This window comes from Malania oleifera, chromosome 10 (assembly GCF_029873635.1).
Source record: "Malania oleifera isolate guangnan ecotype guangnan chromosome 10, ASM2987363v1, whole genome shotgun sequence".
Lineage (NCBI taxonomy): Eukaryota > Viridiplantae > Streptophyta > Magnoliopsida > Santalales > Ximeniaceae > Malania > Malania oleifera.
In genome coordinates, this window is record NC_080426.1 from 31,326,519 (window position 1) to 31,353,546 (window position 27,028).

The 27,028-nt window shown below is 34.4% G+C and overlaps 1 protein-coding gene across 1 annotated transcript; it reads left to right on the plus strand.

Annotated features, from left to right (window-relative positions):
• Window positions 1-2,442: 2,442 nt before the first annotated feature.
• LOC131166180 (protein TRIGALACTOSYLDIACYLGLYCEROL 4, chloroplastic) lies at window positions 2,443-26,096 on the plus strand. Its single transcript, XM_058124503.1, has 5 exons — window positions 2,443-2,894; window positions 9,519-9,768; window positions 13,590-13,971; window positions 24,505-24,818; window positions 25,595-26,096. The coding sequence occupies exons 1-5, from the start codon at window positions 2,623-2,625 to the stop codon at window positions 25,793-25,795; spliced, it is 1,419 nt and encodes a 472-aa protein (XP_057980486.1). The 5' UTR covers window positions 2,443-2,622; the 3' UTR covers window positions 25,796-26,096.
• The last annotated feature ends 932 nt before the right edge of the window (window positions 26,097-27,028 follow it).

A 27,028-nucleotide genomic window follows, 5' to 3' on the forward strand; every position in this document is an offset into this window, starting at 1 on the left:
GGGCGATAACATGTGACGCATCTAGAATCGCGCGTTTAGAGAATGTGTGACGCAATTCTGGGCGTCCAATGTGTGTTTTCTCTGGGAGGATGAATTGCCGCCACATCAGCAATCCTTGTCAAATTTCTAGAGCCAACCGGGACCTACTACATGGCAAGTGATGCCATGTCGAGATTACCCTACTGCATAATTTTTAAAAAAAATATAAAAATATAATAAAAAATAGTGTCAAGTGTCACCATTACTGGCTGACACGTAGCCATTAGCCAACCACCTTTCCCCAATCGGGTCAACCTAACTTGACTCATTGAATCGGTCTGATTTGTCCTCAAACCGCTAATTCATTTATTTAATTTTAAAATTAATTTCTAATTTTTAAAATTAGAAAAATAAAAAAAACATAAAAATAAAGATAAATATTTTAAAAATAAAATAAAATAAATAAAAATTATCTGAGTTATTTTGACTTGGATAACAACAAATGGAAAAATAAAAATCTCAAAAATGAAGGAAACATTTTTTATAAATCCTAAAAAATTGTAGAAAAAATGCTAATTTTTATTTTGGAAAATTCTAAAAAAATTTGAAAAAATCTTGGAATGTTTAAAAGATTTATATTTATATTTTTATCAAAACTTATGATTTTATTATCTATATATATTTTATTTGTGTACATGTGCATCTCAATGTTCAAACAAAAAGTAAAGAGGTATTTCATACTTCACTTATATTAGTTTTGAGGGGATTTTATCTAATAAGATCCCCTCATTTGGAGGTCTTATTAGACATTCATAAATCGCACCTTATTTTATATTTTGCTTTAAATTTTAAAAATTTATTATTTTAAGGAGTTAATTAAAGGCCATTAGATTGAGTTTAGAGATAATTCATGGTTAACGGGTTTATAGGGAGTGCTAGTACTCTCCCCTCGCATAACTAAACTCTCGATTTCAACTTTGATAAATGCAGTCTGGGATTACTATTTCCTTGACCTAGGATTAGTTTAGAAATAAATCAATAAGTAGTAATTAAGTGAATTAGGTGAATTAATTGTACCTAGGCATATACTGGTAAGTAGCGACTCCATTGAATTTAAAATATTATTATTTCTCATCATTTTGGACCTTTTTTTCAAGACCTTTTTTTCGGGACGTTGTGACAATAAGTATTGCTTTGATAATAAGATTTTTTAGAGAAACGTTTTTTTGGTCCAATTTTCATGTTTCAAGCCATTAGACACTTAAATTACTTGCATATATTTTGTAAGATTTCAATTTCACTCATACTTTTCTATTTTTATTCATTTTAGAAAAAATTAAATTTCTATCTCGATCCAATCTATTAGATTATTAAGTTGATTTGAATCACATCTAATACTGTTTAACTTAAGTTTGAATTATTTTTCTATTATAGTCGCTTTAGTTATAAATTTTAGGATGTCATTTGGTATAGACCCACTATGGTTCGCCCCTTCTTCGAAGTCCCATACCTCACATACGCGAGAGTTTTGAGCAATGGACTATCCTTTTTTTTTTGTGGATATTATTGTAAAAATTTTGGTTATGTTTGATTTGTGTAATACCTATTCTAAGAAATAGATTAATTTTAGTAGGTTAGTTACAATTAGTTATATAAAAAATTATGTTATTATTATAAACTAAATAATAATGTGAAACATTTGATGAGTGCATAATGATGAATAAATAAGGAATAATTATTCTCAAATTTTATTATGGGAGTGTCTATTCTTTTATCATTACATGTTAAATGAAATAATTAGAAATATATAAGGAATAACTATTTCCTTGATTCCAAAATTTGAACTATATTATCTTTTATTTCAATGAATAGCTATTTCGTTGAATCAAATGAGCTGTTATAGAAATGAAAATTAGAAACGAAAACTAAAAATTAAAATATAAATTAAAAATTAGAAACTAGCAATCTGTTTGGTTTATATTTATAAAACTAAAAAAAATTAAAAATATTAATTTTCATCTTTAAATCAAATAATATTATAAAAATATAATTAAAATAATAAAATTAAAAAATTTACAATAACAAATATTATAATAAAAATAAGAACTATTATACTTTCAAAATTTACTTTATAACAATAATTTTATTATAGATGACAATTGAAAAATTGTAAAATATTTTGTAATTGGCTTTACTTTACATTTTAAAATGTATGCATATTTCATATTTAATTATATATAAATTCATCGTTCATTTACTTTTCATTCTAATTTAAAAGTGTATAAAATAAATGATTTAATCCAAAAAATTATTTATGAATATTAAAATTTTTGACAATAGTCTATCAAAATAATTAAAAATTTAAAAATTTAATTTTTATTTTTTATAAATATATTTTTATAATTTATTTTTTCACTACACAAAATAAAAAATAAAAGACACCCATATGAACACAAGTACTCCATTTTCTTACGGTCTACAACTAGAGTCAGCCCTCAGCAGCATAGGGATAGGGCCACAAAACCCCAAAACCCAAAACCCAGTGAGGTCCAGCACCTGCTTCTGCTTCAGCCGTCTCATTTCAAAATGCAGCTGCACAGATAAGGCAACACAGACAGAGCCGAACCCGCCGAGAAAACGGAAATGGCGAACCTGAGATCGGCAATGGACGCGGCCTTCTGGGACTTCAACATCGCCAGTCCTCAGAACCTGGACGGGTGCGCCCGTGCCGTGCCCGGTGGGCCCTTCCCTCTGGACGGCGCTAGAGCCGGCCGGGTTCTCAGGATTCAGCAACTGGCGCTCCTCGGCAATGGCTTCCCTCTGGGTATCATCCCTTCTTACTCTCCGCCCTCTCGGAAGGGGCTCGGTTCTTTCTCTCTACAGTCTGTCTTCTTCAAACAAGAATTTTCCGACTGGTAAGGCACCCATCTTTCTCAAATTTGTTTGCATTTTGTTTGGTTTCTGAGAAAGTGCTGGATAAGAAAGAATATCTGTACATGGGATAATAGGGCTGGGTTTTTGCTCATTTAGGAAAGACAGACAGCAGAGAGCACATAACTTATTAAGATTTTTTCTCTTTTCCCAAATCGAACGACAAATACTACCTGCACTCTCTCTCTCTGTCTTTCTCCTAAACTCCTCCTCTTCTTCGTCGTCTTCTTCTTCTTCCTCCCCTCCTCCTCCTTCCCCCTTATATCCTGTCTCTCAAGCAGCCAATAATGCCTGACAAGCCAATGAGCATAGCCAAAGCTGCTTTAAGTTCTCACCAAATTGCACTGTCCTCAACTGCAAAGATTACTTGATGCCCTGCAAAACCAAATATCAAACTTAAGTTGATTGGTTTTGAGAATTAATACTCAAACAACCGAAACTTATGTTAGCCAGGGAGTTTATTTAATTTAAATTTTACTTTGAGAGAGTCCTGAATTTGAAATGGGACCGGGGGGGGGGGGGATTGAGATTTTGGTAATATCAAATTAAGCTTAGGAATAGCAAACACTCCCCGTCCCCCACCCCACACACACACAAGCAGATGCACACGTACACAGAGCATATCTTGTTTTGTGAGAGACAAGAGCACACGTACTTGTGTCTGATAATGCCTCAGAACAATTGGGTAAAAAAATTTATTTCTAATGGAATAAGAGGTGTCAAGAGATCATGTTAAACAAGTTTGCTTCACTTAATTTTGGACCAATAAGAGTTTAACATCAACTGAGGCCATTAAGCAGATAAACGTTTCCAAGACAAAGTATGTAGAATGTAAATCTAGTAATTATGGGCAAGGAAATAATGGAATGGTTGATGGTTGACATTAGTGGTCATGACACAAGAGGTGCTTAGAAAAGAAACAGTATGATTAGAATAGAAAGTGGTTTTGGGGGGTTACGACTTATAGGATTGTGGACTGCTTGTAGGTTACAACAATAACTACAAACAATTACAACCAAGCCTTTCCTACTAGGTGCGGCGGCTACATGAATCCTTTCTCCTAATTTACGTGATCCGAGGCAATATCTTGTCACTAAGTTTGAGGGTTGTTTAATCCTTATTCACTATCTCACTTCAAATTATTCTAGGTCTAACTCAGACCCTTCTACTGCCACTCACTTGACTAGCTCATTCCTCCTTAATGGTGCTATCTCAACCACCTTTTACTTATCTTATCTTTCACTAGCAAAGTTGTTAGAATTGGGATCCTACATAAGATTGTTGGGGGATCCGCAGGATTGTATCATAGGATGGGATCATGGATCGTGAGATTCTACCCACAATGTAAATAAATAAAAAATTTATGTTTTTGGCGTTTTATGAAAACTTGCAATAAAATAAGCCTAAAAACTTGATAGTAAGTTCAAGAACTTAAAGCAAATTTCAGGAATGTAGCTTTCTAGCTAGCACCTAGCAGGTTTTTCCTTCAACAATTTTGACCCTAAAAAAAATAGTTTGAATTGCAAAGTGCTTTGCAAAGGGCAAGCTGATGCTAGCTTGTATATTCAATAATTTAATTAAAAAGAAAAGCAAAAAGAATGAAGAGAAAAGGAAGAAGAAATTGCTAATCTTAATTCAATGAACTGATGTAAATTCTCAGCTTTTGTGGTTTGTCATGAACCACAAGAAGAAGAAGAAGGAGAAGAAGGAAAGGAGGAAGAGGAAGAAAGAAGAAAAAGAAAAGCTTTTTTTTTGAAGGAAGAAGAATTTTTTTTTAGTCAAAAAGAAAAGAAGAAGAAGAAAAAGAAGGAATAATCCTAGCCAGAAAAAGAAGGAACAATCCTAGCCTGCTGATAGACAACTTGCGATCTGCCTATCATGAATTCTAAGCTCTTAGAGAGCTTTCTATTTTGAAGGAAGAGGTTTCAAGAGATGCTTGGCTGCTCTTTTAACTGGGACTGAATAAATCCTGGGGTATGCTTGTTATTTTGCCCTAGTTTTGATGCACTACGGACAACTAGACCAAAATTTGTGTCTATTGCAAAAGTATGAAGTGTTTGAGCTAGTAAAAATATATATTGGGCTTTTCTCTTTAAAATCCTAAACAAGAAATCCATATTCCATTGCACAAGTGGAATTGGTAGGATCCCAAGTAGGATCATGATTCAAAGATCCTAAGGATCTAGATAGGATCCTAGTGGGATCCTACTTGATTAATTTCTTGTTGGGATTTGGATTGGCAAATCTGGATCGTAGATACCGATTGGAATTTTGATAACCGTGTTCACAAGTTCTGTGCCTAACTTACCACAATTGTTTTAGTTCTTTAATTTATATTTTAGTGATACTTATGGAAAAAAGAAAATTTAGTGATATTCCAGCCAACCACCTTAGTGTTCTCATTATTTCGGCAACTTTTACTGTTAAAAGGGAAAAAAAAAAAAAAACTATTGCGCAGCTGTACAGCTAGCCTCAACTAAAGAGAAGAGAGGTGTTTAAGATGGTTGAAATTATGCAGCAAAGAATAAATACATATTTTTGGAGGATGATTTGACTGAGAAAGAGTCCCTCACAAGACAAGAAAGTTCAAGAACCTGGGTTGAGACAGTAGGAAAAAACAGTTAATAAATTTGGTTTCATATAAGGGTTGCCTTGAATCGAGTTGAATAATGACAAAGGGTTCATGTTGTAGACCCCAAATACTTGGGAGTAAGGCTTAGTGATGGTTGGAAACCTGCAGCAGAGAATAAAGTGTGGATTAAGGAAGGATGATTTGATTAAGATAGATGGTGCTGGTAGGACAAAGAGGGTGATCAAGAATCACCACTGATTTTTTTTTTTTTTGAATAAAGCTTAGTAGTTGACATTATTGTCATCGTTATTGATGTGATTTAATTAGTTCTACTGGTGGTTATGAATAGCACAATATCTATTAGAAGAGCTCATTATGAGCCATAATTTTCTTAATCTGTAAATGCTCAAATTTCATCCGGAATGCAGGGCTAGGAACTTGAGAATACAAATTACAAAAATATGAGAAAATAATGGTGTGAACCAAATTGCCAAAATCATTATGATTAGAACTATAACCCTGCCTTTCCACCGAAAAGATGTTTTGAGATTTCCAGGAGCCTCTATACCTAAACAACTCTATTTCTTTCACTATGTCAAATCTATAAATAAGCCCGTGATGCTGTATTAGCCTTCTCCCAAGTCCCACCAAAAAATTGTTGGAAATTGCTTCTCCTTTGAAGGTTGAAAAGGAGCCTCTATCCCTCAAACAACTCTATTCCTTTCCATGCATAAAGTCTAAGAAGTAGCCAGTGATGCCAATGACTTAGCCTTATCCATGCATGTTCTTTTGAACAGCCCTTGTTATTCAAAGAGTTCATTTTTGACAGTCGTGGAGCATACTCAACAAATATCCATCATTGCAAAAGTAAATTTCCAGAGTCCTCTGGCAAGCCAGCAGTGAAGAATAATGAGAATGTGATTGACCTTCATTCTTGTGCAGAAAGTACAAATTATCCCAACTCTTTCACCTCCTTTTGCAAGTCATCCAAGACTCCAATGTCAAAATGTGCTTCCAAGTTGTCTCCTATAGTCCCATGTAAGAAAGGTAACCTTTGCAGGCACTTTGATCTTTCAAATCTCCTTTAGAGTAAGCTATCCCCACCCCAATCATTGTGCCTTGCAAAGGGGGCGAGAAAGAAGGATTTAGTGGAGAATGTTTCACTTCTAGTCGAAATTCCATCTAGCTTCATTCCTTTCTCCTCTGCTCTGTTTCACTTCTAGTCAAAATTCCATATAGCTTCATTTCTTTCTCCCCTGCTCGCCTTAACATAAAAGCCTTTGAATTATGAGAAAAAAATTGTTATCTCCCATTCCAATGGACATTTCTAATTAGAATCGCATTTCAAGAATTTATCCTTCCCAACATATGCAGCTTCTTTTGTTAGCCGTCAAGTTGAGCTGGAAGGGAACTTGGGTGACAATAGTTGTTTCCCTACAGTGCATGATGTGGAAAGAACAATGAAGAGGTGGTTCCCACTATAAAGGAGATAAACTAAAAGAAGTCCTCTCAACTCTTGCAAAGAAATTTCTAGATCTTTTTTATTTAAAAGGGAAAAAAAGTTTCTAAATCCATATCCCATAACTTTGTATACCTGAATTAAATCCTTTTCATTTCCATCAGCTCTGTACTTCCCCACAATAACCCTGCCCCATGAATTGTGTCAAACTGCCATAGTCTTTGAAGCCACTTCCCAAAAGAAGAGCTTGGCTGAAAAGAGCAAGGTCTCTGATTCTGAACTGTTCCTCCTAACAAGAGTTTGTTTGACAATATATGACTTCATTGGGTAGTTTCGGAATCATCACTAAAGATGCCTGGAGGAAATCTTCTTTGAATAGCCTCAAGATTCGAAGAAAGAAGATGGGAAGTAGGGAGGAGAGAGAGGGAGAGAGAGAGAGATTTTTGAAGCCCTCAAGCTTTGAAGAAATGATTTGGAAGTAGGAGACAGAGATAAGAAGATGGGAGACAAGCACTTTCTGTTACCCCTTAGAGAGAGAGAGAGAATTTTGAAGCCCTCAAGCTTTGAAGAAATGACTTGGAAGTAGGAGACAGAGATAAGAAGATGGGAGACAAGCACTTTCTGTTATCCCTTAGAGAGAGAGAGAGAGAGAGACTTAATTTCTACCTAGAATGTTCCCTCTCAAATTTTCCGATTACTGGGTCATACATTGTCTTTCCTTCAAATTTGGATTCGATAAGAAGTTGTAAATAAGTGTTAGGAAGTTGGGCAAGTTTTCACCTCAAGATATCAGCCAAAAGAGTCCAAGTCACTGCCCTTTGATGACTTCAGCTCACTTTTTTGTGCCATTCATTTGTTAGCCGTAAGATTGCTCTAAAGTCCAAATCACAAAAGAAGTTGAAAAAACATTTACTTTCCATGCTTGGTGCAATGCCCCCCCACGACCCCCACCCTGTGTCCCAATGCAAAAGTCAGTGTTATTGGCAAAGAAGAGATGCGAGATCAGGATCTCACCTCTTTTACCTTTGCCACTTCAGTTACCAATAAATCCATCACTATGCGGGAAATGTCCATGACCAACAAAAAGAAAGAGGATATGAGCATCGTCCTATCTTTGACCTCTATAAGCTGAGAACGTGGTAACTAATTTGCAGAGCAAGTGGGGGATGGGAGCATATGTGATTGTGAGTGTCTTCACAAGTTAACGAAAAAAACAGAATAAAAAAACTCACGAAACTCACACATATGTTTGGGTTAAAAACTGTTTAGACCCAAATAAAGAAAAGCAAACGTGAAAGAAGACAGTAACTCGAGATGGTTCGGCAGTGATACCATTAGCTGTCTTTGTAACAATGTTTTGAATCTTCTTGGTAGCAAATTTTAATTTCCCGCATGTACTGGTTAGTGCACTGTATGTTATAGTGAGAAGCAAACAAGGCAGCATTTTGTTAATACTCAGGAGTCAGGCTGCCATTCATTTCGTTACGCCATTTCCTTGTAAATTTTTTTGTCGTTGTGTTGCATTGCCTTGGTATCCTAGTAAATGCTTCTTCTTTTCTTATAAAAAAAAAAGCGCATTCATGGCATGAAATGATTGGCTGACTGGAGAATTCATTTCAAATTTGCAGTTTTTACCAGAAAAAAATATTGTAGATTTTATGTGAATTTATGCGTGATTTGATCATGGATTGAATGCAGTTGTTACCCCACACTTATGAATTCAATTAGCACGACAAGAAAATGCCCGAAGGAGCACCATTGACAACACAGAAAGCTAGGTGTGGAAATGCACCAATAAAGCCATCTACACTGCATAATCCCAAAATCTTCTTCATGGACAAAAGAAACTTCCAATTTGCATAATCTTGAGTGTTTTGAATGTCCAGTTTGCAGATAAGTCCAGCTATTCCTCATTCAATCTAGAATCTACACACACTCATTGAGTATTTGGATGAGATCAAAGACTTGTCATCCTTCCACCATTATCCAAAGTTTATACAAAATGTCTACATTCCTGTAAGAATGAGACATTTTATTTGATATTTTCAATTTTCTTTTTTATGGATATTTCTTATATTGCCTTCAGAAGGATAAATAATATAATTACCTGTGACTTTTCATTTATTCTCTATATGTCTCTCTAGGAGGATGCCTCATGCTCTTTTTATCTTTCTTCTCAATAAATTTGCATTTTTATAAAAAAGAAAGAAGAAGGAATTCTATGGTGTAATTTGATTGAGATAGTTCACTTTGTAACAGTGTCATTATCTCTATTTTGAATATTTCTAATCATTCAAAGATTGATATTTGGTTGATTCAAGAGAGAAATTTTCTCAATGGACTTATCGAAACATTTTCCAAATTGTGTCTTGCTTAATGGTCCCAGTTCTTTATAAATGTTATATATATGCCACATCGGATTAGTGAGTCTATTGTCCAATTTTTTGATGTTTCAGGACACTTCTAAAGGATGAGATATTATTTAGCATTTTTTATGAGGATGCCTTGCTTTGCCACACATTCTTAATTCTGTGATGTACTGATGCGAATGTCATAAAAAAAACTTTGTTAGTGTAGGTGGCTTGCATTCATTGGGCAGTTTCGTCCAAAGAAGCTGATATCCTCTATTAAAGCTGAGCTGTCTGCTGGTGATGAGTGGGAGGTGCCTGCTTTTAAAGATGTGACCAAGCATTTTTTTGACAAGTCACTTTTTTCACTGGGTCTATGTTCACAAATTCCTCTAACTTCTGCATCATCCTTACTGTTGAGTTTGGAGGGGCATGGTGAGAGGAAGGGGTATCGCACCAAAGCAATGCTCTTTCACAAGGCAAGTGTGTTCCATTCTCAGTTGTTTTTACCTCTATTTCATTGCTGGCAAGTTTGATTTTTACTTTTGTTTTGATTTAGATCTTGTCATATTTCTTTTCATTTTTTAGTTTTTATTATGCAATGCTATTCTAAGTAGTTAGTAATTAAATAATCTTGTTTTATATTAAAAAAATATCATTGCATTGGTTGCACCTTTTCTATAACTTCCTTCCCCAATTAGACTAATATTTTATGTTGACATTTAAATCTATGACTGCCAATCTGTTTTCCCTTTTATCAAATGTGTTTGCTTTAAGTAGTGTAATGGATATGTTTTTGGTAAGTTGTGTAATGGATATTAGAGTCAATGGCAGAAATAAGTTAGATTATGTCTATTTGGAGAGTCTGTTTTATTTATGTGCTTGTGTTGCATGAACATGGTCATAGTACATGAATGCAACCTGATGTGAACATGCAAGGAGCAACTGTAAAAATTAGGCACTTACATATCAACCCATGCCTGCCAGAATGTGATTGTGTTTAGACTGTACCTGGCATGTATATGGGTCCCCCATGGATAGTTGTGCACTTGTGCAATGCTGGGTAGGGGAGTTATGAATGCACAGTTGTGCACACAATACATGCATGCAAAGGGAGATCTGGAATTTGCTTCTAGTATGGAAAATTAATAATGCAATTCATTATTTTAAAAAATGTGTAGAATATAAATTTATGTCATAGCATGAAAAGCATCCTACACTATTGACAAAAATTATATGCCCTCTACACAGACAATAAAAAAATAATATGGACATTTGCCAAAAATAAAATAATTTTTTTAGACGTTTCTTAATTTGTCTCATTCACAATCTAATTTTCATTGACTTGACCTAGGTTATGTTTGGTTTGTAGAATGCCTATTCCTAAGAATAATTTAGTTACAATTAGTTATATAAAAAATATGTTGTTACTGTAAAGCAAATAACAAAGTGAAACTTTTTCCGTATCCATATCAAGGAGTAAGCAAGGAATAACTATTGCCAAATTTCACTATGGGAATGTCTATTCCTTACACGTTGGATGAAATAATAAGGAATACACAAGGAATATATAAGGAATATTCCCAAATTCCTAATTGTATTCCATCTTATTCCAAAAAATAACTATTTTGCAAACCAAATGTAACATTAGTGTTTTAAGTAGAGAAATGGAGAAAGAAGAGTTAAAAATTCTAAAAGAGAAAATTTTGAGGTTTGACATGTACTAGAAGAAACATTGAGCATGAGATAGAAGTTGTGAGTTGCTTGGAGTTGTGATTTGTGCAAGATGAGCATGATGGACATATTAGTGACTCAAATTTTATACACTATTGAAAATTGTACATACTTTTTTAAAATACCAATAATCTTCTCTTTCTACGTTATAGTTCATACTCATACATTTTTAATATTTTTCTTTATACAATACAAGATGCAGATGATATAAAAATTAACATTTCATAAAATATATGATTTGACAACTACGATGTAAATATTTTGACCTGGGAATGTATCTCATTCAATTTTTTAAAATTGACAAAAGAGTGAGATTGTTTTATGTTTTTTTCTGGCAGTTTTTTTAAAAAAAATTGTTTTTTGGGGGGGGGGGGGGAGGTGGTCTTTTTATTATTTCTAATGAACAAAGAATTGTGTTAAGGGTACAATGAAGAGGAAAATCAAACGAGGATGACAAGATATGCTCCTTATGCAAAAGGAAACAGCTAGAGAAAATGAAAATAATTACAAGACAACCGTAATGCAGGAAAGCAAACCAATCCTGCTGCAAGTATACATGCTGAAAGAAGCTATTTTCCAAATGCCAAAGTGATGCAAGAAATGCTCTGCTGCATAGCCAGTTAATTGAAGTGTTCACAGCCTTACAAATTCTGGCATTTCTCTTCAAACACATACACCAAACGATAGCAAGGTTAGTGTACCACCACAAAACTTGCCTCTCTTTCCCCTCACCAAACCCCCTGAACATAATAATGCAGAAAACTCCACTGAAGAGGAGCAAGCACAGTTTTCGCCAAAAATACCAAACAAATTATTCCAAAGAACCCAAGTGAAGTGACAATGTTGTGACCAATTATGGTTAATGAAACAATTTCCATGCAATAACATCACATAGGACCTGTTACATGTTGAGCTGGAAGGGCACATGAGGTGGTATCATGCGTTTTAGTAGTTACCAAGGGATGCCTAATATAACATTATGTTTGGAAACATAAATTTTTCCTCTGGGATTTGGATTTTTCGTGGAAATGGATGGAACTCCATACAATTTTGTGCTACATTGTGTATATATCCACAACTCTAAATCGAAGGTCCAAACTCCATGCTCTCAACCACATGGTGAGCTAAAAATACAAATCTCCAAAATTGAGTTGATTCCTTGGAACTAATATAGACTATGAATCCCTGGAACTAATAAACATCACTAAAAGAAAGAAAATAGCTACACACCAAGTTCTATGTGCTGGGAAGATCTGCTGCAAACTTGTACGCTCATGCATGCATATATGCATATATGTATATATGACAGTTCCTCCATGCAATAGCCTTTATAAACATCTGAATATTTGCAATCGCATCTTGTTCGTGCAATAGTGCATTCATGCTTTACATTTGTATTCATGCAACGAATGCATGCGCAGAGAAGTATGTCAGATGGAAAAAAAAAACCAGTGTTTGAAGCTCAAAATAGATATATTCCTAGTATTAGCATAAAGGAAGTCCATTTAGAAAAATCAAGTAACAGTAATATTGTTAATGTAAGCTGTCTGTGGAGAAATAGCATAAAGAAAATCCATTAAACAAACAGTGATGACAATAACAATGACTACAATGATCTTTACAATGACAAATACCAACGCTAACATGGTCTATGGTAAATGCTTGAAAATTAATCCCTATTATGAACCATAAAACTGGTTGGTTCCTTGAAAAAATATTAAAATACTAACTATATTCATCTATAGTACATAGATTGTTAATTCTTAAGGGTCCTATTTCATCCATGTTAAAGAAACTGAAGCAAAGTGTGCTTAAAATTTGGAAGTCCAAACAAATGAACTCAGAATAATGAAGCAGTTTGTTGCAAACTGACATGCATGCATGTGGATATTTTTTCCTAAAGAAGATCCTTAGGGGCAGGGATTACTGGCCCTTGGTTTGGTGGCGGCTAGGACACTTAGGGATCATGCTCCTCTATTTATTATATATGCCAATCTCTCTCTCTATTTATTATATATGCCAACTGCATGACAATGACCATAATACCCTTACTAACTCGTACATTAACTTATGCTTGCTAACACAGTAATAACACACAGCAATAACACTACATAATGTAACCACTAACCAGTAACATAGGAAGAGGCAATGGGGTGAAAGTCTCTCATCTACTTTTCACAGATTACACTATTATCTTTTGTGGAGTATTTGTAGAGCAAATTATAGTTTAAGCCTTTTAAGGTGAGTAATATGTACAGGTGTATGTTGTAGATATTGTGTATGATATATACAATATTGTGTATATTGTTTTTGTAATAACATATCATAATATTATGATTAAAATAAGATGCAGATTATTTTATATTGTTTTTACTTGCAAAACCTAGGATACCATAATTCAGCCCGAAAAAAAAAGGCATGTGTTGTACAGGCTGCAATGCTGCATAGATTTTAACATTTACAAAACTCCCAATCTTGCAGTCTCTCTCTCTCTCTCTCTGTTCCATTTAAAGTGAATGAGAGTGAAGCAAGCTGTGTTTCTTATCCTTTTCTTGCATATCTGCAGCTTCCTCATCATGATATTACAATGGAGGCAGCTTGGCCCGAGTTGTTTATTGACCATAATGGAGGATATTGGGATGTGCCTACATCAATATCCTTAGATATGTCTTCCCTCGATTCTGAATCTGGATTGCGATACCGTCTTGGTATACACAAAAGTAGTGGTGATCCCCAGGCTATTAACGCCACAAATGGGAAGGTACCTTTTACTCTAATGCCTGGAGTTTATGCCAAAGCTGCCGCATCTTATGAGAAGAGCAAGGATATTTGGAGGCAAAAGGAAACACAAGATGATTTCATCATAAAGACGGACAAGGGTCAGTTCTGGCGGCCTTCATATGATGTTTGTCTTCGGGAGCCTCATGGAGCAATATCTGGAATTATTGGTAGTGTAGCTGCCTTACTAATTGCCCTTTTTCTTCATTTTTATTTTTATTCTTCGCTGCACACTCATCTGTCTTATGTTTGATTTGATGTCATCCAAGGAGGAATCTACTTAATCTTTGCATTTGTGTGTGTATTTAACATAGCTTATTATGCAAAGATAAGTTCACCTAGAACCACTAATAGGTTGTTATCATCAAAACATAACAAATAAGATTATGTAGCCACTAAGGCTAACAATCTCCCCCTTTTTGATGATGGTAAACCATTGGTGTTCTCTATAGGGTAAAATTTAAAGCTCCCCGTCAAATTATGCATATTCTAGAATGGGACTAAAATATGCTCCCCCTTACTATATTGCATGTCTACAATTTGCTTCCTCTTACTCTATGCATATAATAAACATTCAACTATATTTTTCATATCCATTAGAGCTTTAACATGCAATTCGTACAGTAGTTCATTTAAGATAAAACTTTAAGCAAAATGAACTTATCATATCACCATATGCATTTTACCCCTTCATGCATTTCTCCCTAACACCTAACACTTAACACCACAAAACTTCTCCCCCTTTGATCATCATCAAAAAGAGAGGTGCTATTCATATAGCTAAAATAATTTCTCCCTCTTAAAATTGGTTTCCATGGTGGTGAGGTAAGTATGTGCTAAGCACATATTTCAAAAGTTGGTGCTAAACCATAACATCTAAAAAGCCTAGATTAGCTTCCTTACTTATTCATGAATGATGATTTTTAAGGTTTATTACCATTTGTTTTTGGATCAATCATTCAATGTTAATTCTCCAAATGTTGTTATGATTAGCTCTACTAAAACTCAACTTCATGTATGCTATGTTTTAGATATTCAAACTATGTATCAAACAAACATATATCTCAAAACAAATCATGTGACTAAGAAATATATCTCTTTTCCATAAGAGATGGATTTACCTATCATAGCATGCTTTTGAACTTAAATTCAAAACCTTAGTAATTCACATGAGAAAAATAAGATTTTTCCATTTATCACCCATAAAATTTATTTCTAACTAACAAGCTTTGCATGCTATTTCATCCCATAAATAATAGCCAATAAAAGGAAATAAACCAATTTTCAAGATGAATACAATTCAAGAAATCATATTGGTTTTAGCATTTTCATTCATCAACATTGGTTTGATCATCAAGAATTCCCAACAAAGTAATTTAACATTTTAGAATGCATAAATTTGGATTTTATCCTTTAAGCACATCTTAGTCATCATATTCTTTTTACCTAGGTAAAGTAAAGTCTACCTAAATCCTAATTCCTAATCCTAGGTTCTAAGGAAACAAAAATTCAAAAATCACGTGTTTCCTTTGGGTATCCATTCTTCCTTGGGTGCTAATGGGTTTTTCTTCACTACCCATTCTAACTTCTTTTGTTTGCCTCTATTTCCTCTATAAGGGCAAAAATAACGAATGTGATCATTTCTTTCACAATAATAAACAAATCTTGTTTGTGTGCAAGGGTTTAGACTTATTTGCATTATTTTTTATCGATGAGGCATACCCATGTGATTTATAAGAAGATTTAACATTCTTTTTGGAAACAATATTTCTTTTAGCTCCTAAAGATTTATTTGAGTTTTCTTGTCCTCTTATGTTTTTACCATGACCTTCATTTTTCTTTTTCAAGATTGCAATTTGATTTTTCAAATTTCCTACTTCTTGAAAAAATTCATGGTCTTTTTGAGCTTTTTCGATAAGCTTCTCATTTTCTCTTTTAAGGGAAGAATTTTCCTCTTTCAAGGTGGAACAAAGACAAGGTTCCTTGCCTTTGCATTTTAACAATTTATCTTCAAAGCTTTTTATTTTTACTTCTAAAGTTTTATGCTCTTCATTTTCCCTTCTAAGGGATTCATTTTCTTCTTTCAAAGAAAATTCCCTTTGTTTTGACAAAACAAGCTCTTTCTCAATATTTTTGTTCTTCGTTTTTACTAAAAGTAATTCATCAAACAATTTTGTACAATTATTTACTACATCATAAGAAGGCGCATAATCCTCCTCATCCAAACTTACTTCATTTTCTTCTTCATTTGCCGTTAAGCATGGATGTGCTTCTTTTTCATTTTTGCCTATTTCTTTTTTCCTAAGGTGTTATTTTCTACAAGGAATTTCCAAAATTCTCTAATGAGTGATTCCATATCATCCTCACTATCCTTATCAACTTCTAGCATTTCTTTGAATTTTGGACTAGATGATTTAAGAGCAATACATTTATCCTTCCTAGGCTTCTTAGGATCCGAAGTCAAGTTTTTCTTAATTTCATAGGTCATAAGTGACTCAATCAACTAATCAAGTGTGACTTGTGTTAGATCCTTTGCTTCCTCAATGGCGGTTGATTTAACATGCCATGACTCGTGGTAGATCGGAGAACTTTTTGAACATTATCCTCCATAGAATAAGTTCTATCGAGTGCTTTTAATTCATTTATGATGTGTGTGAATCGAGTGAACATGGATGTGATAGATTCTCCCTCATCCATTTTAAACATTTCATACTCATTGACTAAAATATAAATTTTGGACTTCTTAACTTGTGAAGTACCTTCATATCTGACTTCAAGTTTTTTCCATATTTCTTTATCAGTATCACAACCACAAACACGATTGTATTCATTATCATTTAAAGCACAATAAAGAAAATTTTTGGTTTGGAAGTTGAGCTCAACTAACCTTGTTTCAGTGTCCGACAACTCCTCAAGTTGTTTTGGTTCTCCTTTGGCATTTTTGAACTCATAATCTCCTTTGGTGATGACCCGCCACATTTTGAGATTGTGTGCTTGGATGAAGATGGTCATTCGATTTTTCCAAGCTGGGTAGTTGGAGCCGTTGAACAATGGTGGTTTGGTTACGGATTGTCCTTGCGAAGAGGTGCCCACCAAATACTCCATTTGATCTTTACGCTATGGATTTTACTCCAAAAAATTCAAGTGCCTCACTCTAATACCACTTGTTAAACGTCCCAGCTTGAGAGTATATAGAGTCAGAGGGGGGGTGAATGGACTCTTTTCACAAATTCAAGATTTTCTCTACAAAACAAAACTCTTGGCAAGATTTCAAGCAATTATATGACAATATATAATGAAAATCAAGTACAAGATAAAAATTAAAGAGTGAAGGGAGAGAAAGCTTAACACTGTATTTTAATGTGGTTCGGCACCAAGCCTACGTCCACACCTTAGCACCAAGTTAAGGATTTCACAATCCACTATAAAACTCTTTCACCGGCGTAGCAAGCCTTACAACTCGGGTACCAAACCCTACACTTGAGAACAAATCCCTATTGCGCTCACCAAGAGCCACAAGGATCACCAAGATGCCTTGCAAGTTGGTTCACCAAGAACCTTCACCAAACTATTCACAAAGAACCTTTTGCTAGAAGATGAAATACAAATGATGCTCCTTTAATTTGAGTTGATACAAAACAATCCTCACACTACTCTCTCAAGGAATGATTCAAACAAGATTAGAGAACAAGAGACTTTGAGCACTTGTGAATGAATGGCAAAGATGCAAAGTGCCTAGGTTTTGTATAAAATGATATTTTTCACTATAAGCTTGTAATAATAATCAAAACCATGTTAAACAAGTCTATGAAATTGTATTTATAGTCAAAAACCCTTATTAGCCGTTATTGGACCGTTAAGAGCAATTTTCAAAAGAAACTAGCCATTATTACGCTGTTCACGATGCGTCTTATCGTCGACTAGTGACCCCCACTCGTCGACTAGCGGCAATCAGCCAGCAATTGTAAACATTCTGCCTGGACTCGTCGACGAGTGGCACCCAATCGTTGAAGAGTGCCCTGAATTAGAAAAAGTTATCAACATAAAGGTTGTGAGATTTTTTCTTAGCTTTCCAAAGACACCAAGATCGTCCTTTTTGGACTTTTCTAGCAAAAGTTATTCCCCAAATATCGAAGGGCGTTCAGGAAATTTGATAGGTGCATAACTGAGGTTTTAAACCCAACCAGGATCAAGTTTGTAAAAGATTATAACACTAATATAATTAAAACTTGTCCTTAAGAAATTTCTTTTGAATATTAGATATCTTATTTATGAAAACACATTTAAAAATTCTTTTCGATATCTTATATGCTTAGTATGTCCTTTATGAAAATATACTTGACTTTTTTGAGTACTTAGGACATAAAACATGTTTTGACACAATCGGAACTAAGTATGAAAATGTTTATAATACCAAGATGTTTGAAAACTTGTCTCTTTGAAAAACATATTTTGAGTTTATGATTCTTTTGACAAACTTTTTAATTTAACGTTGAAAAGTATGAAAATTGAGTTTGTGACTTTAGTGAAATCCTATAAACTCATGTGTCCTAGATGCATGTGCGTTTGCTCAACTCTTGCTCAAAAACTGTGTATGAAACAACACCGCAAGAGTTACAAAATAAACTGCCTCAAACACACACCCATTACATATAATTCTACACTAAGCTTCCTTTGGTTGTGCTTGGGTCTTTTCTGAGTGAGTGTCCTTTTGATCTTTCCTTCTCAACATCAACTCGGTCCGATTTTTGCCTTTGAATCTAGTACTCTATGTATTCGTCTCTTGAACTTGTGCTAAACATGGTTTGCAAATATGGAATGCACTAGGAACAACATGTAGGTTAATATCATCAAAACATATTAAATGTGATTATGTGGCCCCCAAGGCTAACACAAGGATATTTGGAGGCAAAAGGAAACACAAGATGATTTCATCATAAAGACAGACAAGGGTCAGTTCTACGGCCTTCATATGATGTTCGTCTTCACGAGCCTCATGGAGCAATATCTGGAATTATTGGTAGAGTAGCTGCCTCGCTAATTGCCCTTTTTCTTCATTTTTATTTTTATTCTTTGCTGCACACTCATCTATCTTATGTTTGATTTGATGTCATCCAAGGAGTTTACTGCAACATATTCTTACAGCATAAATTGGCCCTTTTAGCATATGTTTCCTCCCACAAAGCTGCAACATACATTGGATTCTTATTGTGTCCAATGACAAATGTTGCTTTGGTTCCACTTTCATGTTTTTTATTATTTTTATTTTTATTTTTTATAAATTATTTTAAAAATTTATTTACATATATTTTTTTCATTCTATAGACCCATTGTGGTCCGCCCCTTCCCTAAACCCCGCATACATGGGAGCTTTGTGTACCAGGCTGCCCTTTTTATTTATTTTTCATTCTGATGCATCAAGCTGGAAGCATGCCAGGTTCACTTCTTAGCCTCTTAAGGTTAATGTGTAAATTGATTGCCCATCTGCTGGTTTTCTTGTTTGAATAAACTGTAAAAGCAAAATCAAATGCTACTGGAAGTGATATAATTTTTTTAAATGCTGAGAGAAGTGATATAAATTCTTAAAACCTAGTATCTTGAACAAATAAATCTACTTCTAAACAAGGAATTTGATTTCATCAGGTTCTGATCAGTGTGTAGTATTGCTGTCAGGAGGATTTTCTCAATTTTGAGAATTTGATTTGTTTAAAAGGAATTGAAAAACATGGCAGTAGAATTTGCTGGTTTCTTTCAGCTGTATGTTAATATTTCATTCCCTGTTGATGTTTTATTTCACTCCACCAGCTCTGTTGTCTCTGTCGGAACTGTGGAACTAATATGAAAGAATGAAATGGATTTTCTAGAAGGTACTAAAACATCTGCCATTGTTGTCTATTAGAATGTTCTAAAAATAAAGTGTGAGCAGGGATATGAAGGATACTGTTTGAAGGATTTTTCCACTTGCTATTAACATAAAGTATTCCAATTTCCAGGTTTTACTTGTGATATTGTCATGCTGCATTTCAAGTACAGTGATATGATATTATATCCACCATTGTAGGAGGATAAAAATCTTAATATAGACATTGGGTTGAAGAAAATTTATCCAAAGAAGTTTGCATAATCCTTGTGTGAGTTATGCCCATAATTTATTATTATTTTGTGATTATTTATGTGGTTAAGTTTGATTTTGGAAAACATTTATTCCTAGGAGTAGAATGGAGTAAGATGGGAATGTAATAAAGTGTTAGGTACATATTAATTTACAAAAAATAAAAATAAGATACTCATCCAAAAACTTGTGCTATTCCATCGAACATAGAATGGGATAGGAATAGATATTCTCGTGGTGAAATTTGAGAATAGTCATTTATTTTTTGCCTTTCATGTTATGGATTTTTAAAGAAGTTTGCACTGTCATTTGTTTTATGATGACAACACATCCTCCTTTGTAAGCTATGAAATCCATATGTTTTGACTATTCTTTTCCTAGAAATAGACATTCTACAAACAAATGGTAACCTAAGAGAATTATCTACTCTCTCTGTTTAATTTTCTCTTTCCTAACAAACCATCAGCGGAAGGTTGATGCCACTTGCCTTGAGTGATGTCCATTTCTATGACTAGGCTTTTTGCAAACTATCATTACATGCCATAAAAATTGTGTAGGTGTATAATAATTTAGGAAAAGACTACTCATGCAAAAGCTTGTGTTGTTCCATTTAACATGGAAAGGAATAGGGATAGACACACCTGTAGTGAAATTTGAAAATAGTTAGTTCTTGCCTTTTCATGTTAATAAAATAATTTAATTGTCATTTGCTTTATGATGATAACGAAGGGGAGCCTAAACGCAACTGTAAGGTTGTCGCTGTGTGACTTGGAGATCATGGGTTCAAGGCATGGAAATACCCTCTTGCAAAAATGCAAGGTAAGGTTGCGTTATAGAGACCTGAACCCGTAAAATAAGGAAAACGGGTAAAAAGGTAATTTTAGCAGGCTTTGTCAACGAAGCCAAGATTCTCGTCGACGAAGGCCCTTCTACGGTTCGTTGCTGAAATTCAGAACCTTGGTGACGAAGAGATCCCTTTTGATAGGAAAAATATCGGACAAGGGTTCGTCGACGAAGGACAGAGGTTTGTCGACGAAGAGCCTTCTGTGTCTTGTCAACAAAGGTACCATTTGTTGACAAGTTTAACCAGGTCAAGGGTCTATAAATATCATTTTTCATTGATTCATGGCTAAGAAACTCAAAACACTCTCTCTCTCTCTCACTAGAACTAGCGAACTCTCTCTCTCTCTTCAATTCCATCGTTGTTCGTCACCCGAATCCACGATCCGACGTTACTACGCGGATTAGGGGGAAAATCTCTACTATTATAGCAAATTGGATCTTCGTTTCGAGGATTTTCGGGTTTTATCCCGAAATCGAGGTAAGGGTCTGATTTAGTTTATGATCTGGTAGATCGGTAGTTAATAGGATTGTATTAAAGTATTGTTCTTCGGTTTATAGGTTTTGAGAACCCGATTCGCTATTTTGGGAGCTGTATAGTTTGTGTTTTGAAATTCGGAAATAGGTAAGAGGATTTGTTTACATCAGTCATTTTTAGAAAACTAAACCGCTAAAAAGTTAACTTTTGGTTATATGCACGTATTGACTGCTTATTTGCAAAGTTTCACCAGGTAAAAATGCTGGTTTTACAATTTTACGGTTTTGGTAAAAATGAGGGTTTTGACGTATAATCTCCAAGCTTTTCAAAACTTCTTTATTTGCATTAATCTTAACGTAGGAGATGCTTGAACCCTTTAATATAGCGGATTTTTGATCAAATGAGTGTGACATAAGATATGAAATGGAATATGTGAATCTGTTTAAATATGTATATGAACTATGGGAACTGGAGTTCCATTTTGCTATGTGAAAAATGTGGAAAACAGGTGCCGGTTATATACTACGCTATATACGTAAAAAGGGTTAAACCGAGAGGTTGTGTGCTGGTTTATGCCACAGTACGATTGCATGAGTTTGTGAAAATACTGGAACTGTACAAGTGATTTGTGAATGTAACACAATTTAATTCGTTTTACCGTAAATTGTATATATGATATTTGGAAACCGCAGTTTGTTACTATTAGAGCCTTAAAAAGCTCACCATTATATGAGAGCCCTAAAATGCTCACCGTTATAAGAGAGCCTTAAAAAGCTCAACGTTAAGCGCGGTTCTGTTGCTTTATATATATTGGATATAGTGCAACCACACATATGATTTTCAGTGTGGGTATCGAGATAGTTGGCTAGATATTGGAGTAGCCACTGGTGGATTAATGGACTAGGTGGTACTAGTCGGACTATAGTAAATCGCAAAACCCGAAGCCAAGGAGTAGAACGTGTTGGCATTTGTTATTATTGTATCTAAGCTGGACAGTGTGTGGCATATGAGTTAGTTGACAACATATCATTTAATTAATACTGTATATGATATACATCAAGAAAAACATCTGTATAATAACATATGCTTATATCATATAGAATATGAAAATTTTTGAGTTATCTATTCAAAAGTACTTCTATTTATAATAAGTAATCTTTGCTTTCTGTGTGTACCATACAAAAGTATATATCTGTAAACTTCTTCCTAGATGGCTATATGTCATGACTTATCCCCTTATGACTGGGTTGTGTGGTCCGTAGGTGGGGCTAAACATTGGTTGGCTTTCTAGTGCTAGCCTAATTGTATGCATATTTTGATGCCTATAACACGAAAGACCTGCTCCACCTGGTCCGGACCCCAGGGAGCTCACAACTCTACCTGAGGGCAGAATCGGCTGTACCATACTCTATTTGAGACGTACGGTTGCACTGTCTATACTGTAACGCAACGGTACCGTACTCTGTAAACTGCTGTATTTTATCAGGGTCTTATATTGTATAATAATATTTCTATATAAATCTAACTGTTTTACCATGATTCTGTATTTCTGTAATAACCATGATTCTATATCAATTGTATAGTCATGACGCTATAATAATTGTATATCTGTATACTTTGTAATATTGTAACTATAATTCTTTATTCTGTATGTCGTGACTCTATATTTTGTATAATCTGTATTTTTGTATATCATGGTTCTATATTCTGTATATCATGATTCTATAAAATTCTGTATAATCATAGTTCTATATTCTATATATCATGATTCTATAAAATTCTGTATAATCATAGTTCTATATTCTGTATATCATGACTCTATAAAATTCTTTATAATCATGGTTCTATATTTTGTATATCATGGTAATAAAACACTATATAATCAACTCTGTAAAATACTGTACATTCTTGTTCTGAAATATACTACGCAATAATAATTTTTTAAAATACTGTATAAGCATGATTTTGTAAAATATTGTATATCATATAAACTGTTTTTCTGTATAATTTTGTTATAGCTGTAACTCTGTATATAAAACTGTATAAGTTATGTTTCATAACTCTGTAGGCTATGTGATCATGCTTCTGTAAAACTGTATAACATATTCTATAATATTCCAGTATTTCTCATGCCACACAATTCAATAAAACTCTATAAATATGGTTTGTAAAACTGTATAATTTTCATGCTTTGATCAATTACTATATTATACTGATAAAATGTCTTATAAGGCTTGCATAACATGTATTCCCCTTACCTGGCTATCTAGCTCTAGCTACTACTTAACAATCTTATGCATGCGGCATTCATAATTTTCAACTCCTTGAAATAACACCCATATAATTCCCAGTTACGCAACTGAATTTACCATAATAGTTATCACATTCATATTTTCCACAACTCCACATATTCAGCATTTCTAAACTATAATTTACCTGAATTCTTAGATATATACCCGTTGGGGTCCTCAACCCTTATTTGCTGGGTTCCAAAAACACCCTAATCCTAAAAACATAATAACCTAGTTTTATTCCACAAAACACCAATGTATTCCTATACAACATAAAATCTAAATTCAGATAAGTCTGGTAATACTGAAAATATTCAAATAATCAACTTACCCTAGTTTTGGGATGGTGTCCAAGTTGGCCTAACCAACAATTTATTACAGCAGACTTGAAGAAAATCTTCCCAAGAGTAGCGTGACGGTTTCCGATCGTCGAACCGGCGAAGAATAAAGTCGGAATAGTAGAAAGGAGGGGGAGACTAATTCTAGAGAGTGAGAGGAATTGCTGCATGAAATCCTCGCAGAAATGTGATTTTTGGCCTCATATAGAATGCTTGTCCACATGGCCTCATTGACGAGCTACGTCATCTCGTTGATGAGTACAAGAAGGGGGTTCGTTGATGAACACCTAACCCTTGTTGACGAGTTTTAGGCCCTAAAATCAGCTCTATTGGTAAATTCTCGTTGATGAGACACGTGTCCACGTCGATGAGCCCAAGAAGGATGCTTGTCGACGAGCGCCCTGCATTCGTCGATGAGACCCTGTGAGTCCCTTTTGAATTTTCCTTTTCTCTTTTTTCTTTTATTATTTAATTACTATAATTCTTTGGGTCTCTACAATGATAGAATCAATTGGATGCTAATATGCAATCAGTGGGCATGTTTGTTCTAATGCTCAAAACAATATTTGTTTCCTTTACTTTTATTACTATTTTAATTTAAAGAAGGTTATTTTATTTGTTCTTTCGTTTTTGTCTTTTGGAAGGTGGCACCTGTGCAGCCTGGTTTGGCAGTGGGCAGAGCTCTCTAGCTGGTGAGACAACTGGAAATGGGGACATAATTTCCATGGGAGCTAAGAAGAGTTCTTTCAATGCTGATTTATTTGGCTCAATCTGCTGTACTTTCCAACATGGGAAATTTAGGAAGCTGTTTGGTGACCTAACCCGAGTAGATGTTCGCCTGGACATGTGTTCAGCTTTGGGTTTAGCCAAGAGGGTTTCCGGTGTTTTCAGGACCTCTACTGTTAGTGCAGAAAATACACTATCTTCACCCAGGCTCAATTTGATCTTCCAACAGCAGGTAATTTAACACCTTATCATTTCATGTTCTAAAAGTTGAACCAATCATCAATGCAAATAACAGATTGATAAAATTTCCTTTGCAAAAATTTATGAAACATGGACGTGAACATGAATGTTCTTGCCAAAAGGTTGTATGCCTTTTTCAGTCTACCTGAGTCCAAACCATTTGGACCCACTAGAGGTTTTTAGGTATCACACTGATTCCAAAGAAAATGACTTCTTCCACCAGAAATGATTCTCCAGTCGAGGAATGCGTTAAAAATTTTCCTAAACAGGGTCCTGCTCCAATATGATGGTCTCTAACTAGAAAAGTAAATGACAACAGAAACATGGGGCAGTCTTGAAAATGTAAGAAGGGATGCAACAATTTGTAGATTTTCTGAAGTTCCAATACGTCATTTGTTGTGGTTTTTTGAATGAAATAATAAATCATATCATATGTGATTATTGTGTTCAAAGTAAGTTAAAGAAGCGTGACAGAAGTCTTTTAGTGTTCAAAAGGTGTAGAAAATATAATTTTCCTTGCCCTGTATTTGAAGAGAACTTGGATTTGGAGTTGTATTAGATTTGAATAAGATGTAATATAAAATCGTATTGAAATTTGTCCGAATTCACCCAAATCCAAATCCCAGGTCTAAAATTTATACCCCCAAAATGCAGCCTTAGGAAATTTAAAAATAAAGAAGAAAATAATTAAAGCCATGCTAATAATTCTTCAGTTTTTTCTCGTATTGGTAGACCATAATTCTCAACTTTGGGGCTTTGTCCATACAGGTTGCTGGGCCACTTGTCTTTCGAGTTGATTCCCAATGTTTGCTCGATTCTTCATTAGGGAGATGCGGCCCATCACACATTGAGGATGTCATATACAGCCTCAGTTACTCCCTAAGGCTCCTTCGCTCTGGAAAAGTTGTGGCTTGGTATTCCCCAAAGAGGAAAGAAGGGATGGTAGAGTTGCGCCTATTTGAGTTCTAACTTGTATTGACCATTTCATGGTGATCTTGTTCTTGTATCGAACACCAAAACTTCAATGAGAAAACAAATTTTGCATGGATTTTAGGTGTGGATTTTTTTCGGTATTAGAATAGTGTAGTTGTGCAGCAGAAGGTGGAAAAAGAGTCTTAAGGAAGAGAGTTCTTGTTGGGATAAATTTGGCTACTAAGGCCTTCTAGAGTCTAGCATTCACAATGTATGATCTTAGCAGGCTTCTCAAGTATCTTGGCCTCCACAATGTGTTATGAAATGGATGAAGTATGGCATTTAGCATGTTACCCAACTAGGCCCATATTTTCTGTTTATAATTCTGGTTCACAGAAGGTTCCAGTATCAATCTTGTAATGGTAATAAAGAGGTAAGCTTGAATGTTCCTACCAGTGAATGGGTGTATTGGAACTTTATACAGTTGTAGTGTCATGATCATATCGGGTGCATATGTACATATATAATAATAAGAATACGAATAGATAATATATTGAAAGTGAATTGTTATACTTATATCTATCACTGTACAAGATACAAACTCATTGTATACAAAGGTTAAAAGTCTTCCAAAAACATTGGAATGATGGAGAATTGGAGGTGTATTGATCAAAGTCATAAATCTCCATAATTTACGTATCATTAAGGTATCACATTAACTGAATCTGCATTCACCTCGCACAGAGGGGAAACAATTTATACACTTGTGACTCTTTAATGGATTGAGTTGCATGTGAAGCTATGTAAAAGGCTCTTTGGTCCCCCTCACCACTGAACTAAGGTTAGTAAAAGTTTGATCACTAAATCAAAAATATAAAGCGAGTAAAGGTAGAGAAGATCAAGTAGTTTCTACATAATTAGTACATAATTAACAGGAATAGAAAGAAATTAAGAAGAGATACTTGCATCAAAGTTTGACTATCTCGATGCAAATGATACAAGGTATGTTATGAATTACTTTCTATATCTTTACTTGATTGGTTCATAAAATATGTTAAAGATCCTTTTCACGGAAATTTTTTAAGTGGTATTAGAGCAAAAAGTTTGAAACTTATAAACCTATAAGAGTTGTTTTCATGTCTAAGGATATAGTAATTTATAATCAATGATTACATTTTTTTATCAAATCACCACATCACCCATCCAAATAGTACAATTCCAATAAGAAAAAAAAAAGAAAATAGGAACTAAAGGATTCAATTTCGTTGTGGGTATTTGTAACTAGGCCTA

Coding starts and splice junctions, on each gene's coding strand:
- LOC131166180 (XM_058124503.1), top strand. CDS start 2,623: ATGGCGAACCTGAGATCGGCAATGGACGCGGCCTTCTGGGACTTCAAC. Junction 13,972..24,504: donor AGCAATATCTGGAATTATTG/GTAGTGTAGCTG, acceptor GTCTTTTGGAAG/GTGGCACCTGTGCAGCCTGG. Junction 24,819..25,594: donor ATTTGATCTTCCAACAGCAG/GTAATTTAACAC, acceptor TTGTCCATACAG/GTTGCTGGGCCACTTGTCTT.